The sequence below is a fragment of the Nestor notabilis genome, unplaced genomic scaffold (genome assembly GCF_000696875.1).
Source record: "Nestor notabilis isolate BGI_N333 unplaced genomic scaffold, ASM69687v1 scaffold1620, whole genome shotgun sequence".
Taxonomy (NCBI): Eukaryota; Metazoa; Chordata; class Aves; order Psittaciformes; family Psittacidae; genus Nestor; species Nestor notabilis.
The window spans coordinates 96,693-114,714 of NW_009909511.1; the positions used below are offsets into that span (position 1 = coordinate 96,693).

At 39.5% G+C, this 18,022-nt stretch overlaps 1 protein-coding gene across 1 annotated transcript in view; it reads left to right on the forward strand.

The window, feature by feature from the left end:
- The window catches only part of TBC1D5 (TBC1 domain family, member 5), a gene marked incomplete at its 5' end in the record, with an annotated part of 80,294 nt that extends 68,712 nt beyond the window's left edge, over positions 1–11,582 (forward strand). Inside the window, 3 exons of the mRNA XM_010023598.1 lie at positions 3,213–3,292; positions 4,036–4,212; positions 11,207–11,582. Coding sequence (XP_010021900.1) covers positions 3,213–3,292; positions 4,036–4,212; positions 11,207–11,497 — 548 coding nt within the window. The remainder of the gene's footprint in view (positions 1–3,212; positions 3,293–4,035; positions 4,213–11,206) is intronic.
- Between the last annotated feature and the right edge of the window lie 6,440 nt (positions 11,583–18,022).

Genomic DNA, 18,022 nt, shown 5'->3' on the forward strand with positions numbered 1-18,022 from the left:
GTGAGATCCCCCAGCAGTGGGAAGAGGCTTGGATGAAAGTCCCTCCAGGCGAGAACTGCTGAGCCCTGGCACAGCCATTCACAGTGCAGCTGTGGAACTGTGTACGAAGTTGCTTGCCATCCCCCTTCTTCACTCCTCTGCTTCCAGTCCACAGGGATTACAAAGGGTGATCCCGGCAGAAGGATGTGATTAAGGAGGTGCTCATGCAAGATCACATTGCCTGTATGCTCCTCTCTTCTAAAGATGTTTTTTTTCGTCTCTACTCATAAGCCAGGGGAAATGGATGAGCACTGATAGATTTGGGTTCCCTACTTATCACATAATAAACTGCATTCAAAAGACATAGGGATTATAGAAGCCATGTGTAGTTCAAGGGCGCATTTAAGAAGAAAGATCCATTGCCAGTTCCACAGGGAAACTTCCATTCTGTGTCACTGTACTAGAGAAAGACATCCCGATTTATGCACTTATGTCACAACTGTTACTTATTGGGGGAAGGGAGGAGTGGCTAATTAGAGTGATCTTCATCTTGGGGTATTTTTCTAGGTTAAGTGGAAGTGTGGTCTTTGAGTCCCAAATTGTGTCTTAGAGCAAACTGCAAGTGGAAATTTTTCCAAAATACATTTTAGTGCCTTTAACTGATTAAAAATAATAGACCCTATGTATAAGACATATGTCCCACTGTACTTTAAAGATACTGCATATTGAAGGGAAATGTGAAAAATTCAACAGTTCAGTATTACAAAATTTTGCTGTATTTCCAACCTTTTCTCTTCTAATCGTTTTTCCTCTGAAACTAATATTAAAATCTGTCATTAATCTTGCTAAAGTAAATATGTGATGATACAAACATTGTTATTGATTTTTACTGCTGGCAAGCTATTGCAGTTCCATTCCTAAGTTCTTAGAAATTTTTCAGTGTACTGCCTCTTCAAACGCAGTTACAGCTGGGTTTTGTAGCAGTGATAGATTCTTTTCCCTTTTTTTTTAAATACAGACAAAAAACATCTCTAAGAAACAGAAATAATAGTAAATTATTTCCACATCATGTAGAATACCTTTCAGCTTTTGTTCTATCAGTCTTCTTTTCCTGAGTTTTAGATTTCCCTTGTTTAGCTTCAGCAGTTTGGAGTTTTGTTTTGAATTATGTTCTTTGTCCATCTGCTTAGTCAGTATGCATACCTTAGTTATTTAATGTATGGTTTTGATTTATGTGGGGATCAAACACTATAGAAATGCTTTTCTTGCGAATGCCAAGAAATGGAAAAGACAGTTGAATTCAATGATTCAGGCTGTGATTAAGCATTGCTTTCCTGCCTGTGAAGACTTTGGACTTCTGATGTTTTGAGTTCTGAACCTTTTAAAAGTAGAAAAACATGGATTGTTTGTGGAACAGTGGAAATTAGGATCTTAAGTATTGTTTTATAAGTAAATATTATATACTTTACTTGCCAAATTGAGACAAGACCATCTACATATAAAGTGTAAAAAAGTAAGTAAAATGTTGAATTAATTATGCTTTCTCTCAAATCACGATGCTATGTATTTGTGGAAAGATCTGATTTTATATTATTTCTAGCTTTCAAATGCAGTGTCCTTCTGATGTAAAATTTATACTGCACATTGTTCAATTGTACTAGGTTTAACTTCGTTGCTGCAGGACACCGCCTCTGTAATATGGTAAATAATGAGTGCTAGATAATGTAAACATGGATCTCCCTGTTCACATAGGCTGTTTATGCAATACTGAGTTGTCCTGTTTCCACTGTTGCTCTGCTTTTCAGATTGCTTCTTTGGTGGTTCATTTAGTGCTTAGGCTTGGATCCTGTCTCCTTGTTGACCTTTCCATTCTTCATTTATATCCCATTACTCTTTTCTATCCCTAACTCAATTTCAAACTTATGCATTTATATGTGGGTTTTTAATCCATCTCTCTACTTTTAATGGTTCTTCTTGCTCAATCTCCCACATCCCATTCTTTTCCTATCTATCCTGTAAGCGCAAAACTTACGCCGAATTGCTCAATGCTTTTACTTGAAACATCATGTTGGCGGTGTCATTGTGTCTGTCCTTGTCAGCATAACCTGTGACAACAGTTTTGGCCTTTCTTTCACTGGCTCAGGCCCTGAACATGTAGGATGTTTTTAAAAGCAAACAAATGCAGTGCAGGTGTGGATTAGTGGTAGAAAGCTCTGAATTGTGAAGCACCTGGGATACAGATACTCATGAGCAGCAAAGCACTGTTCCCAGATGAGCATTTCTGAGGGATTTGGGCTTAGCTCTGTATGTATGTATGAAGGCAGGAGTGGCACAAAGAGTATCCTGTCATTTTCAGTTGATAGATACTGTCTCATTCTGTAAATCTGTCACTAAGGCATCTTTGCTGTTTTCTTACAGAGGAGGAAAGTAGGAGCTAAGAGGCCTGACATAGTTTTAAGAGTCTGCAGAGCTATTGGAACTATAGTTTCTCTGGGCTGATTTAGACTGCAGCATTGTGTGACATTTCCCTGACACAGGGAAGACCACCACAGCTCCAGCTCTCATGTGTTAGCCAGCCTGCAGCCCTGACTCCTGCAAGCACCATATACCAGCGTACTGAAATGCATCCTTGGAGGACAGCTCTATAGGCTGGAGTCTTCTGAAGTGGCAGTACTGCTCTTTCTGTCAAATAAGTTTTGCTTAACCCTGGATCTTTTACCTAGAAGAAGGGATTGGAAAGGGAATGAAACTTTTTATAGTTTTTTATAAAGAAGAAGAGTGTTTAGCATCTGCAGTGGCCATGTGGTCAAGATCGCCATGCTCCTACCCTAAACCTTCCTGTGAATTGCAGCTGATTCCTGTAAATGTTCCTGAGTGCTTTCCAGAGCATTTGCAGGTTCAAAGACAGATATAACTCTGTCAGCCACAGAGGCTGATGTTTTCTTATAGGGGCCAGTAGAGGCCTGGTTCCATTGGTACACCAGGGCAGTGCAGTAGAAGTCCCACAGCAGCCCTGCATTGCTGGTGACCTGCTGGCAGCAGTGCCAGGCTTGGGCTGACCTCACCTCCACAGCTAATAAGATTGTCAGCCTCTAGGTCTGTGTGTGACATTGTGTTTGCAGGTCACAGGATTTTGTTTTGAGAGCAGAAGTCAGCAGTAAGTTGGCAGTACATTAGAGCTTGTTTAGGGAGTTTTCTCTCTGTAACTTTTTTTTTTTCTTTTGATGTTGCAGGAAATATTCAGGAAGTCATACTACAAGAACACTTGGAAAAAGAAGATGAAATCCTGGTTTCCTTGGCTGGTTTGAAGCAGGTATAACTATTGCTTAGCTTAACTCTCTTGTACCCTTAAGTGCTATTAAACACTTTTTTTTTTCTCCTTTTTTATTCTTTCAGTATACTGCTGTTTTGTCTTGCTGTAGCTGTTTTACTAATACTAACGCATCAAGCATTCTCGTGTACTTTTATTCAAAAAGGTAAAACTCAGCTATAAAAGTTCAAATGACTTGCATAGTGTTTGCTCCCTGAAAAGTTCTGGAGGCCTTGGACCAGAACTGAGGCAGTGCAACACCACATTCTGGACTTCAACCACGCCGTCGTTTTTCTTAATGCAAAATGTACATAGGCAATAGTTGTGCCTATGTCCCTGTTATTTAAATGTGTTGACACTGGAATGTCATTGAATTAAAAGAAAAACTACTATGTACATAAAATGAGAATGCTGCCGAGCATCTGTATCTCTGATTATACTGCCCTCTGCTCCCTCTAAATACCTTTTATGAGGAACAAATCTTAAACATATAGTGAGGTAGGAAATAACCTTAACAGTTTCATTCTCTGTAGTTTTCTTGGATAGTTGCTTTCCAGACTCTGATATAACAACATTTCATTGATACTTGTTTCTTTAACCAAGATAGATAGGAATATTGACTTGCTTCCTATCTCTTCAAATATTTTGGGGAAAAGGTGTATGAAAGCATACTGCACAGAGCTTTAAAAATGTATAATACCTCCAGTTTTCTGACTTGCATTCTTCATCCTCCCATCCAACAACAGATCAAGGATATCCTGAAAGGTTCATTGCGTTTCAACCAGAGTCAGCTGGAAGCTGAAGAAAATGAGCAAATCACTATAGCCGATGATCATTACTGTTCCAACAGTCAGAACAAGGGGACAGGTGATGCCCTAAAGGGACCTGTTATGACAAAGCAGCAGTTCATCTCAGAACGACAGGTAAGATAAAAACATCTCAAACAGGGAACTAATTGAATTAGTCTTTTTTTTTTTTTTTGGAGACTTCTTTTAGCATGTCCAGACATTACATGGGAACATACCAGCATTCCTGGTACATATGGTTAAAAGTGTTTCTATAGCTGTTGTCCTACTCCCATCAATTAATCTTATTGTAGTCCTATGCTCCACACACAGATATTAAAGGTTTATGCAGTTTTGGCTAGGGGGGTTCTTCTTTCAGATTGCTGGATCACAGAATCACAAATTAATTTCCTACAAATAGATGTAAAAACTGGAGGTAAATGTTCCCATATCAGATGTTCCTATATGATTATTCTCATTGTCCTTGTCCTCCAGAATCCATTATGTAAGAGCTGATTAACTGCATTGCAGTGTATTCATGGCCAGTGCCAAAAAGGAAGTAGCAAGGAGGTTGCTTTTGCCTCCTACTCCATTTTATTGACCTTCTCCTTGAATCAATAAACAATGTTTTCACATACAAAGCATACAGTCACGGGACAAGTTCACACACAGAAAGAAGTATCTTCCTTCCATGTTAAAAGGTCCCTCCCTGTCTAAGACTCAATCTGACTCAAATGTGATCTTAAAAACAAGTACTTTTCTATATGAACATTCCTATCATGGATTTAAGTTTGTCACCCCACTACTGGTACTCACACTTGTAAAGCAGTGGCAGCACTTCAACCTCAGAGCTGAACTGAGTCTGCAGTCAGTTTACTTTCATTAAGTTTACTAAGGAACTACAGAAAATAATCTATTCATTTTCAAATAATCACACAGGGTGTGATTTAATACACACAATTCCCCTGAGGTAGAACACTCTATGTAAAAATCATATTTTTATTGTATTTCAGTATTAGAAGCAATATTGAGGTTTGTTGGGGCTTTTTTAATTAGTAATGGCAGGTTCAAAGAGCAAAGCTTTGCTAGGGAGTTTCCACTGCTTGTTTAGCTGTTGTCATTACAAGCACTACTTTCTGCCATAATAAAGCCATAGGTTAAACTGATGTAGCATATTGGAATGTTCATCTAATGACCTCCTATTTTTGCCCTTTATCTCATAGCATTTTATACAAAGTACATTTTGCTTTCTCGCCAAAATGGCAACTTGTGCTTTTTTGATGATTTTTACTCGGATTTAGTCTAGAAACTGGAAGTTAGAATGCCATACGAAATGACAGCATGCTGTATGAGTGTGGGCAGACCCTACTCAAGCTGGAGAAGCCCTTACTCAGATGCTGGTCTAAACCACATGTCGCTGAGCGGAGGCACTTGGGCTTTGGCCTTTGAGTATTAAGAGTGGAGCAGGTGAAGCCTGGTCTGCGCAGGTTTGTTTTCCCAATGGAAGCTTTGGAATGACATATAATGAGGTCCAGTCTTATCCCAGACTGTAGTTAGAGTATATACATCCAACCCCAGGAAGTAAGAGGTGTCTGTAGTGATTTCCTCATGATTTCAAAGGCTGCTATTAAAACAACTACAAGCAACATGAGTAGAGGTTGTTGAGCTCCTGCAGAGTATTAATGTGGCTTCAGCCCTGCATGGTCTACATTTGGAGGTGCAGTACGTTCATATGGATTAGCCTTCTCTTATCTTCCAGAAGCTCCAATTATGATAATGAGAAACAGCCCCTTTGACAGAAAGAGGTTAGGGTTAGAAATGGAACCCTAGGAGGACTGTTAGTATTGGGACAATCTGTGCTGTTTCTGAGCCTGTTGTCTTTAACCCCTGTGTCTAAAATCAAACAAAAAGAGGAGAGGTTTGGATCTCTTTCAATAAACAGGAAAATAAAACTGCTGAATTCAGTGGGCTGTGACATTCAGCTGTTAATTGATGGGGTCAACTGTTGGCCCAAACTGGGCCTTAGCCCAGGCTTTTAGCTCTGCTGAAGAAAATGGGCTGCACTGGTGCCCTGGGTCAAGCCAGGAATACTTACTGAGAGATGCAGGAGCATTAAAAACCAACCATTTCTAGACCATTTAATGCATTTCTTGGTAAATAATTTTGCTGTATTTACATTTTCTGGGACTTCAGTAATGTGTGTAATTCTGTTTGATGTGGCTTATAGAGACTTTTCTCTGGTGGAATTATAGGGATATTTTCTAGGACATCTGGAAAAGTTACAGGTGTAGTTATTGTGTAATTGAGATTAAAATCTGGTCTTTTGGGCTTGGTTGTTATATAAGTATAAATTGCCATCTTTTACTTCTTTTAAAAGTACTTTTCCTCTTTTTTGCCTCAAAATCCCTTTCTGGAAAATGAGGATAAGGATACAGCCCTTCTCTGGAAAGGAAAGCTGCAAAATTAAAAATGCAAAAACATAGTAAAGGCTCAAAGAAATAGAACGGTTTTGTGACTGTTTGGCTTTGGAGCAGTGCACAGTTGACAAACAGAAGGCTTCTGTTGCTAAATAATGAATGATAATTAACACATTATCTTGCCTTTATGTCTGTTCAAAGAAGGAGGCAAAATGAGCTGCTGTTCTTCTAAGCTTTCTTGAATTGTATCCTTACAGTTAGTTTTAACTCATTCACAGTATGAGGGCAATTGTAATAAGCCTGGTCCTAGTAGCTGATATTCATCAGGAAAAATGTTTGGAGAAGCCATATGGCAACGGGCGTAAGGTTGTTAACTTTCAAAGCTACTGGAAGTATAATTCTGTCATTTTTCATTTATTCAGTAGTGGCAGCAGATGGGAGAAAACATGGTTCACGTCAGCATGAGTTTCCTGAAACAGAAACAGGCAGAAGAAGAAAGGAGGAGGTATTTTACCCCTGGAAATACCAGTAGCAAAATACCAGTGTATGCCAGAGATAGGCAAACATTTATGGGAGGCCCTTTTATAGCATTTTGGAGTCAATATCTGTGCTTCAGTGCTTCTTTGATTCTTCAGCGAGCTATAGATCTCTTTAACTGAACCAAAAAGTGTGGGCAGAATGAAAAGTAGTGTCAGAAAGCACAACACTAATGACAAGAAATTGGGATGAGTAGTTTTCTTTCCTTTCCCTTTATCAAAGGGCAAGGAAGTGCATTTTAAGTGCATTCTGAAAGCAGAATTTAGGAAATTGCAACACCGGTACAAAGTGTTTATGATGTAGGGCCTTTGCTGGTGCTCACTGCTGAAAGAAAGATAGGTACGCCATTATCGTCCTTGGGGTACCAGCCAGGAAAATACTGAGCTTGTGGAGTGAGTGTGTCACTAGGTAACATCTGTGTCACCCTGTGCAAGATGGAGCCATCACAGATGTGAGGGCTGCGAGGTCTGAAATCACCTGATCTTGATAGCTTGCAATAATGAAGTGTCTAATTTTGCAGAATGAGACTATACTGCATTCCCCGAGAGCTTTTAAATAGAAGCGTGGAGAGAAGCCAGGTGAATTATGCAGCACTGGTTGTTTAAAGGAATGTATATTTCTGTTGTGCAAGACTGGGGCGGGATGTGAAAGAAAGTACTGAAATTTTGAACATGGCATTTAGAGCTCCCAGCAAAGCTTCACCTGGCTGTGTCTTGTGGCCGCGCTGGGTTCCTGCAATATTAGGCATCCACTAACATGTGAACCTCACGAGGTTCAACAAGGGCAAGTGCAAGGTCTTGTTCCTGGGTCAGGGCAACCTCTGGTATTGGGCTGGGGCATGAAGAGATCGAGGTCAGCCCTGCCAAAGAGAACCAGGGGCTACCAGTGAATGAAGAACTGGACATGAGCCCACAGTGTGCATTCACAGCCCAGAAGGCAGATCATATCCTGGGCAACATCCAAAGGAGCGTGGCCAGCAGGTCAGGGGAGGTGATTCTGTCCCTCTACTCTGCTTTGGTGAGACCCCACCTGAAGTACTACATCCAGTTCTGGAGCCCTCAGTACAGGAAAGACATGGACCTGTTGGAGGGGGTTCATAGAAGGGCCACAGAAATGATCAGGGGCATGAAAGACCTCTCCTGTGAGGAAAGGCTGAAAGAGTTGGGGTTTTTCAGCCTGGAGAAGAGAAGACTCTGGGGAAACCTTATTGTGGCCTTAAAGTACTTAAAGGGGGCTTGTAAGAAAGATGAGGACAAACATTTTAGCAGGACCTGTAGTGATAGGACAAAGGGTAATGATTTTAGACTGAAAGAGGGTAGATTTAGACTAGGTATAAGGAAGAAATTTACAATAAGAGTGGAACTTGTTGCCCAGATGTGGTAAATGCCCTATCCCTGGAAACATTCAAGGTCAGGCTGGATGGGGTTCTAAGCAACCTGATCTAGTTTAAGGGGTCCCTGCGCATTGCAGAGGGGTTGGACTAGATGACCTCTAAAGGTCCCTTCCAGCCCACACCATTCTATAATTGTAGGATTCTATGTTGGTGGAGCAGAGCCATGGTTGTGTGCTGCCCGTGTCCTCAAGTCCCCTGGAGATGGCAGCTGATCGACAGCTCATGAAGACAGTATTTTAAACAGACCAAATGAAAGCAAAAGCTAATTAGTAACAAATGATACCTCAGCCCAGAAGTGCTTAAATAGTGAAGCATCTCTCCTTGTAGGGTAGATCAGTTTGTTTTTAATATCATGGAAACTGCTTGACATTTGAACTACCCTGGTCCTGCACAGAGCAGGAAGTTTGAGATCCATTTTGGTAGTACTCAGCACAAGACAGCTGTTGATATTTCTAAAGGCGATCTGCTCAGTTTGGTATGACTTTTATGAAGTCATCTAAGGAAAACTAATTAGTATCAAAAAACAATACATTTCTATCATTTTGACAACTGCATTACACTGGAACCTTTAAAATTGTAACCAATACTCTGGATTTATGATATTTCCATTTGAATGATAAATTATTAACATGTTATTTACAAAATGGAATGCTATTTGTTATTGTACCTGGATAATAATATAATGTTACTATAAATACTATGTAGATAACATGCAAAAAATTATAAATTATAAAAATGGAATGTTTTAAAAATTTACTGCAAAGGGAAACAAGCTAAGAAAATTGGGGCTGTTCAGCATGAGGAAGAGAAGCTGCATGGAGACGTCATAGCAGCCTTCCAGTATCTGAAAGGGGCTTACAAGGATGCCAGTGAGGAACTCTTCATCAGGGACTGTAGTGATAGGACAAGGGACAATGGCTTCAAACTGAAACGGGTGAGATTTAGGTTAGGTATAAGGAAGAAGTTCTTTACTGTGAGGGTGGTGAGACAGGTTGCCCAAAGACGTGGTAAATGCTCCATCCCTGGCAGTGTTCAAGGCCAGGTTGGACAGAGCCTTGAGCAACATGGTCCAGGATGAGGTGTCCATGCCCATGGCAGAGGGTTGGAACTAGATGATCTTAGGGTTTTTTCCAATCCAAACCATTCTATGATTATATATTTGAAGCCTTGTTCATACAAATTTTGAAAGGGAACAGTTCACAGTTCTGTATTTGAACATTATTTTCACTTTCAGCTAATACTTGTTTGTGACTTTTAACAATTTGTAGCAACTATGTAAACAACAACCGAAGTTTTCCAACTAACTCCCTCATTTCCAATTACAGTCATTCTTAGTCACTGGTGGGTTTTCTCCCTGAGCTACTCTACAGTTCCCTTTCAAGAACATTCTGATCTATAATCAGTAATGAGAGCAATGGAAAGTTGTTTTCAGCTGTAATAATAAATTTGGCAAAATAAGTTCTGCTGCAGGTCATGTGGCTTGCTGATACTCGTGATGCCCTCCATACTCCAGTTTTACATACTGTGCTGAGGATCTAAGTTTATCTCATTGGGGTTATTACTGTTGTTATTTGACGTAACTGCTTTCTTTTTTTCTCTAATACCTACGATCTCCCTTTTTCACCAAAGTGAATTTACCTTTTTTTGTTTGGCGAAAGAGTCACCAAAGCTGACGGGCTTGTAGTTGACACACATGTTGACATATGCATTTCCCCAGCTGCTCCTCCACTTGTTTTTCTCAGTATCACATTAGTGTAATCAAATATATTGGTATCACACCACTTCAGGATGCTTGTCCCCACAGAGTGCTCAGTAGGTTGCATTATTACTCTGAATAAAATTTGTGTGAGAGCAACTAAGAAAGCAGTCATGTTCTTGTTAGAGGAACATAGTGCTAGGTAGGAGCTGAATGTATCTGTTGCAGAAGAAAACGGTGTTGCCCATTTAGGTTGCAACCAAGATGCCAGTTGTCAACAAGTGAGAAATCTCACTCCGCTATATATGGCAGTCTTCCTTTCTAATTACGTATAGCTCTGACTGTTAAAAAGCTGGGTTTCTCATGAATATAGCTAGTTGAAATATAAGATTGCAAGTTTGTGGAGAGTTTTCTGGTACACCGACACGTAGTCTTGATCCACTACCTGAGTGCTCAGGGTTCTCAAGATCTAACTAGACAGAGCATTCCCAGACCCTCATTTTCTGACAGAGTTAGGAAATACTCAATGACACTGAGCCTAGAAGTCCTGGGAGTCTTGATCTGTCAAACCTAAACCAGGTATATATATGACTAAGGTTCCCCTGATCAAAGGTTTTACTATGAAATTCTCTATCAAACCATCCCGAGAAGCCTCAAAATGCCATTGTACATGCAGTAAAACCAGTAAAAAATTCCTCAAAACTACTTCATTAATTACTACAGAAAACTAAAAGCAGTGAAAATATAATTAATGAAAATCTTCAAGACTGTAATGATTGTGTTAGGTGCCTAGCTGCTGTGATCATTACATGGATGCACTATTACAATGAAACATGTAAGACTGCTATACCCAGAAACGTATTACTAGTGTTATGTTTTATGCCTTTGTAAATAACAAATGAATTATTTCATCCAATACCCACTTCAGTTAACACCCACTTTATTTTTTTCTTCTTGATTTAGGCATTGCTGCTTTTCAGTAATGATTATTCCTTTATCCCATTCCCGTATCACTGACATGCATCATAAACCTCATTTAGTAGTAGAGTGGTACTAACTTTAATTCCTTTCTGTGCCATTGTCTCACAGACTACGACTGACTCAAGCACTAGTGAAAGCAAGACTGCTGATGACTATATTATGGTTTCCAAAGAAGAGGAAGGACGTAGAAGTGCTGTCCCAGAGCCAGCACAATCCCTTCAGGCGCACAAGGAGGCAGTGGTGAAGCCAGAAGCTCCTTCTCGTTCTTTGATATTCTCTGACCCGCTGATGGGGTCCATTTCAGCCTCCTCCAGCAACCTGAGCTCCAGCCCTGATGACGACAGTAGTAATAACAGCAAAGATTCTGATTTTGCTATTGTCAGCCCACTGGACATCTAAAGAAGCAGGTTGGAAGAGTTTGCAAGATTAATTGTTACAACTCAGCGCAAATTCCTGTGATTCCATGGGCTGGATAAGTCTTTGGATTAGAAGGACAGAAAATAGATAAAGGTAACCCATTTCAGCTGCCAAAAGCCTAAATAAAAATAAATAAATAAATAAATAAATTTGCAACTTTTCAAAAAGAATAGACACCTTTTAATAACTGCCTTAAATAAAGACCCCGTAAATCCCATTTCTAATATACAGTCATTCTTAGTTATATGTTTATCTTACTTAGAAGCTTTGTTACTACAGAACTGTTGCTTTCCCAAAACATAGAATAGTATGTGCTAGGTACCATAAGGGATTAGAAAACGTGTAGAGACTTGGCATCAGACCTGAAGCAGCAAAGACAAGCTGGATTTAATATCATCCTTTTACAAAATATGCTTGACTGGGTTTTCTTAGTAGGAGAGGGTACTGTTTCTTCAGAAACTCTGATTAGAGAGGTGGGGAATGTATATGAGAAAGATTAAAAGTATCACCCTTGCAGTAAGCTTGTTCCCAGTTGAGGAATCCTAGTTTCTTCATTATCTGGCAGTAGCCTGAGGTGTGTTCGAGGCAGAGGTTTGTGTAGTTGTTCCTCAGCGCTGTCTTACAGAATGTGTGACAAATTCCTTGAGAACGGGGACCTACACAACAGAGCCTTATTTCCCTTTGCCTACTTTTTTTCCCCTTGAGAGGTCGCAGTTCACCTTGTTCCTTCTTCATATCTATCTACTTTTACTCCCCCTGGCATGAATTATTTTTTATTTTAGTGAGACTACCATGGTTAAAACAGTAGGTGCAAGGGAAATTGCAATATTGCATAGTGTAGACCTCAGCCGGTTGAACTGCAACTAGCTTGAGTATGATAACTTACCAGGGAAGGGTGCAAAGTGAAATGAAATGTTCACAGTCAAAAGCACTTTATATCTCATAACTAGTATCTTCTGTAGACTCTGTTTACATGTATTCCTGTGAGATTTCCACATTTCTAGTCAAGAAAAGCGTAACGGTGCAGCAGCATTAACCAACAGAAAGTTTCTGATTAACCCTAGAACTTGTTCTTCTATGAAAAAGTGTATTTCTTTCCTGTCAAGTACATAGTACATCTATTAACAGTTTTTTCAAGCTGATGGGGGGGGGGGGGGGGGGGTTGGGGGGGGGGGGGGGGAGGGGGTCCTCTCTGATCCCTTTAAAGTGTGTTGGAATTAACAGAAAGAAACCAGCGGTGAGCGGACACCTCCTCTTGCAAGACCCACACGGAGCTAGCTTGAGGAAAGAACGCCAGAAAGTCACTCTATAACGGCAGCAAAAAAAATTGTGCTACTTACTTTTAAGATACATTATACCATGCAACAACCTCATAATTGCATGGCAAAGCTTGTGTTTATATGGAGTTAAGAAATGGTAGTTATTTGCTGCTTAGTCTGTAATTGTAAATCAAGTACTGTATTCCAAAGATGAGGTGACATGTAGTTTGCTGGTCTTAGATTTTACAAGGTTTGTGTCAGTGACTGAATTGAAGGGATAATTGTCATGTAATTACATGGTAGCTGCCATATCCTTACACCTTCAAAAAATGCCATGTAGTCCTTCTGCGATTATTTGTGCCTTGTAAAATGATAAAATACTAGAATGTTATGAGCAGGCGTAGCATTATACCTCTCTGTGACAGTGGTACAGACAGACAGATGGCTGTTTAGATGAAAGATCTTAAATGCATAACATTTCAGAGCGGAGTTTATTTTGCTTTAATTTTAAGCTTCATTGAAAGTCACTTTGGAATTCAGCATGCATGCCTGTCTTCAGGTTTATTTTATTTCCCTGAGTTTGCATGAATGCCAGGGGATTAGGTGGGCTGTTGATTTATTTAGGTCTTTCAAGCTTTTCTAGCCTTAACCCGTTCAGCAAGGCTTGTGCCACACCACCAACAAAGGGGAATCTGTTCAAGAAGTACCTATGGAAAGAGGAAAGAAATATTCTGGGGACAGAGAGCAAAGTTTTATATTCTGTGATATATAAACACTCAAAGATTCCAGTACTTTGGCAGGGGAAATATTTTTACTTCTTTTTTTATTTTTTTTAAGCATCAGTCTTTTGAGTTCTGTTCTGGTTGTTTGTTTCAGGGATCACATTGCTATTTTCTTGAACAGTCTCATTGCCAATGGAAGAGTGTGATTTGTACAGTTCTTTTATTTTTGTAAGTTAGTTGTATCTTTAATATTGCGTATTTTAAAGCAGCGCTAAAAGTTTATAAAGATTGTGTGAGTTTCTGAGAAGTTTTCACTGATCAGTGAATACCGATGAGCTGAATGCCTGTCATGTCATGGGATACGATAAAAATCTTCAGAAGCAGAGATGTAATTATACAAACAAGATGAGAGTGAATTCCAGTACATTAATCTGCTTTGGTTATACCATGTCCTTCCACATCTCAGATATATCTGATACTTGATCATATGGCAGAGATACTTAGAATTTTGTATATTCATTAAGTTCGAAGCTTCTAAGTTAGACAAAACGTCAAGTCATCACCCTGTCTTGTGTTATGTTAAAAGTTCCAAGAAAGAAGTTGTCATTTAAAATGCAAGATCATTCTTTTTCTCTGAAGATGACCTGCTCATAATATTAATGGATAACAGTAATCAGATAGAAAAATTATATTCATTGCAACTTACTGATGAAAACTAATATGGGATTAAGATATGTATCTGAGACTGTTGTAATGTATCTCGCATCTGTGATTTATGACTGAAGTCTCTTGCATGTCATGTCATTTGTATGTACTGCAGAAAGACAGTATCATATTTTCACTGGGTATTCATTTAGTCGTGGAACTTTGTATCTCTAGTCTGGAAGAACATCTAGCCCGCTTTATTAAAGAAAGAATTAACAAATTTTCTGGGATGTGCTTGTGGTGTATTTTCAAAAAGGAGGGAAAGCTTTTTGACTGGAAGACTGGAGGTGTGAATACTGAGAACGAGAGTAATTAGAACTATCCAATTATCTACATAAGCACACAAATTATTAATATTTTAATCGGATTTTATATATATGATCCAGGGAATAAAACTGCCTGTCATTTATGTCAGCCAAACAGCATAAAACATTTCTTATTTTACCCTATTTATTGTATCTGAAAATAACAAACTAGAATTTAACAAAGTATAACTTTCTGCAGTTTCATGGAACTTGGTATGGTTACATAGCTGTGTGTCAGACACAGTGCCAGTATCTGTACAGTTCACTTTTCTGAATCTCAATACTTTATTTCATATTCTTAAATGTTTCCTGTGATTCTCCAGTACGTTCTTATTAGATGGCACTGAGGCAGCTATTTAAGAGATTAAATTTCAGATTGAAGGTGTACTTGTGCCTGGCAGTTACAGTGTCATCTTTCAAATACAGGCACAGCAATCCTAACATGAACACATTTCTGAGGGTGTCAGCCCTTAGATAATAGTTTTGATTCTGTGCTGCATGTGTTGGTCTAGAGTGAATGTCTGTAATGGTTTATTAGACTTGAAAAGGTGCAATTTCGTAAAATAAACTGCATTTGGCTACAGAATAATAATGACACTGTCTCATAATCTCTGCTGTTCTTTTAAAAGTGATTTATATACAGTCTCTGCATTAGCGTTTCCTGTGTCACCAAATCTGCTAGACTCCCACTTTAGTAGCTAGCTAAATTTAGAGATGAAAGAGCATGAAAGGAGGTCATCAGAGAAACAGCAACTTGAAACATGCACATAGGCGACTTGTTTGCCTGCTGCTTGAAATATATTTAACTGCTAAAATGAGGGGAGGTTTTAGATACGTGGGAGGATCCTGCAAGAGGCAAAGTGCATAACCCCAGAAACAGTGAGCTGGATGGGATGCAGCATGAGACTCTCAAACTACAGATTCTGTAGGGCAGGATCCATCCATTTCTCTGAGTTTTTACAGACCTTCTGGCATAGTTCGCCATCGTAGGATCATAGAATGGTTTGGGTTTAAAGGACCTTAAGATCATCTAGTTCCAATCCTCACACTAGACCTTGTTGCCCAAGGCTTTGTCTGGCCTTGAACACTGCCAGGGATGGAGCATTTGCCACTTCTTTGGGCAACCTGTTCCAGTGCCTCACCACGCTCACAGATCACATCATCACAGATGCTGTCAAAATTAAGATGATAATAATATACTCATTATTTCGCCCGGTTTTACTCTTTCAAACAGTGAACCAGATGTAAACCATTAATAATAACTTAGCTGATAACAGTAGCATTGTGTCAGAGGAATTTGGTCCCACACTGCTGAAATAAGTGCAAGCTGAAGAGCAGTAGCTTAAGCAAACAAGTTAAAACCAAAGTAATCCACACCAAAGCCAGGATAACAGTATTGCCAAACATAAAAAACTGTATTTCTCTCGAGACGTATGTTAAGTGTAAGAAATGTTTTCTAAAATGTGCTTCAGGTGGCACTTGTGTAACTGGTTTGACTATGCCAAGTAGGTTTGAGCAAACCTATCTTTGGTTTTAACTTGCAAAAGCCTAGCTGCTGCTGAGGTGCAGGAAGCATTAAAATCTATCAATCAGCTGCAGAGGAAGACACTGCGGTTCCATTTTCTATGAATGGTAAGAATTTGATCATTCAAATCCTGCTGGTTTAACACTTTCGCTGTCTTTCACGGTGACAACATGAAAACCTTGTAAGCATTTACGGAGACCTGATGGGAACTCTGCTGCTTCAGTCGTCACGTGCAGTCACAAGAGCTTTAAGCTGAGAAAGTTTTCACAGCTTTGCCTTTCACTGTGAGCTTCGGGGACTGTGGTGAGATTAGGTTTGCCTGAATTTTTAACTAGTACAAAGAAGAATTCAAAGATGCTATAAATTATCATGTCAGCATTTGAGACCTTTTGGAATGTAAATGGCTACATGGTTTTGAGATGGAAGAATAGTTGTCACAATGTCTTGATTTCCCACCTCCTGTGTTAACTGAATCCAGGGAATGGGCATTTTTAGATCAGTATTGAATTCCCCTTTAAAATAAGAGAAAATATCAAGCAAACTGATATTAAAAGGTTATCATATAGCTTGCCGGATAAGAGATACCTCTGCAATACTCAGGAACATGCATCTTTTTATCCATAAGTAGGGGCATAAGTAGGGGGACTTGCAACAGACTGTAACACATTGCAGAAAACGTACATGAATGTGAGCCTGTTCTTAGAAACGTTCTTAAAGTTTCCATGATTAAAATACACCAAAATGTAAAAAGAAAATTAAAAAAGAGTTTAAATACACAGAAAGCTTGTTTAGGCTTGAAAAAGTTACCAGGTCTCAATAAAATTTCACCTAGTTTAGAAAAATTTAATTTCCTTGTTAAAATCTGATCACTTACTTTATTGCTTGTTCCACCATGCAGACTTCCATTTACCGCTGACACGGCTGTCTGGATTGCTGCAGTACTTGCACCCGTAGTCAGTGTAATACCCATTCCACCAGCTACCTGGGGGTTGAACAGTATTAGGGTGGGGTTTTGCTGCGAGCACACTCAATGCTACTGTCTTCCTTATTCATTACTGCCTCGCAGCCCCTACCTGTGCTTTATCTTAGAATGTGTCTTAGAATCAACCAGGTTGGAAAAGACCTTTAAGATCATCAAGTCCAACTGTTCCCCAGCACTGCCAAGGCCACCACTAAACCATGTCACTAATCAAAGCAAGCTGACGGCCAAATGCACAGGCCAGGACCTGACATGCCAACTAGTTGGAGCAAGAGTGGGGTGAAGGTCTGATTTGTGCTTTGATTTGTGCGTGTAGTGTGTGAATTACAGAATGTAAATTGCTACCTGCTGAGTAAATCAATTTTAGATTAAATGTTGCCAAGTGATGCGGTTTTGTTACTCCAGTCATCCCACCTGAGAGCGCTGAGTCACTTGTCTTAATCCACCACCAAGCTATATTCGTTCCATAAAAAGCCTGGTCTCCTATGACAGCTGCCGTGCAACCCACCATAAGGATGTTATCTGTAACATAAGCACCAGTCTTAAAGAAACTGGGCTGAGATGGGAAAGTCATTTAACAAGGATGGCTAAACCGCCGCTAGAGCATTACGACAATGCACCTGAGCCAGCACCGAACAAGTGACCCAGTGTCCCAAGTCACTACTCTGCTGACAAACTGTCTGAAATGGACAACTGCGCTTTTTGATGTTTTATTTCTCCTTTTATTAGATTTTATCACTATAGTTTGTTTGAATACAGTGTATTATTTTTGAAGGGCTTTTTTGCTCCTTGAACACCCGCAGGCCATAGTTCTTTACATGTGGTTGCTGGCTACTTTAAATATGAAAACCAGATCTTCAGCAAATGTATATTGTTAAATATGGCCATGTTCTTTTTGCATGCACAGGCATAACATCTTCCCAAGATTTCCAGAAGGCATCAGCAATTATTTACTCAAAAGTAAACATTGTTTCTCACAAACGTAATACATTTATTTCATAGTTTTGACTCA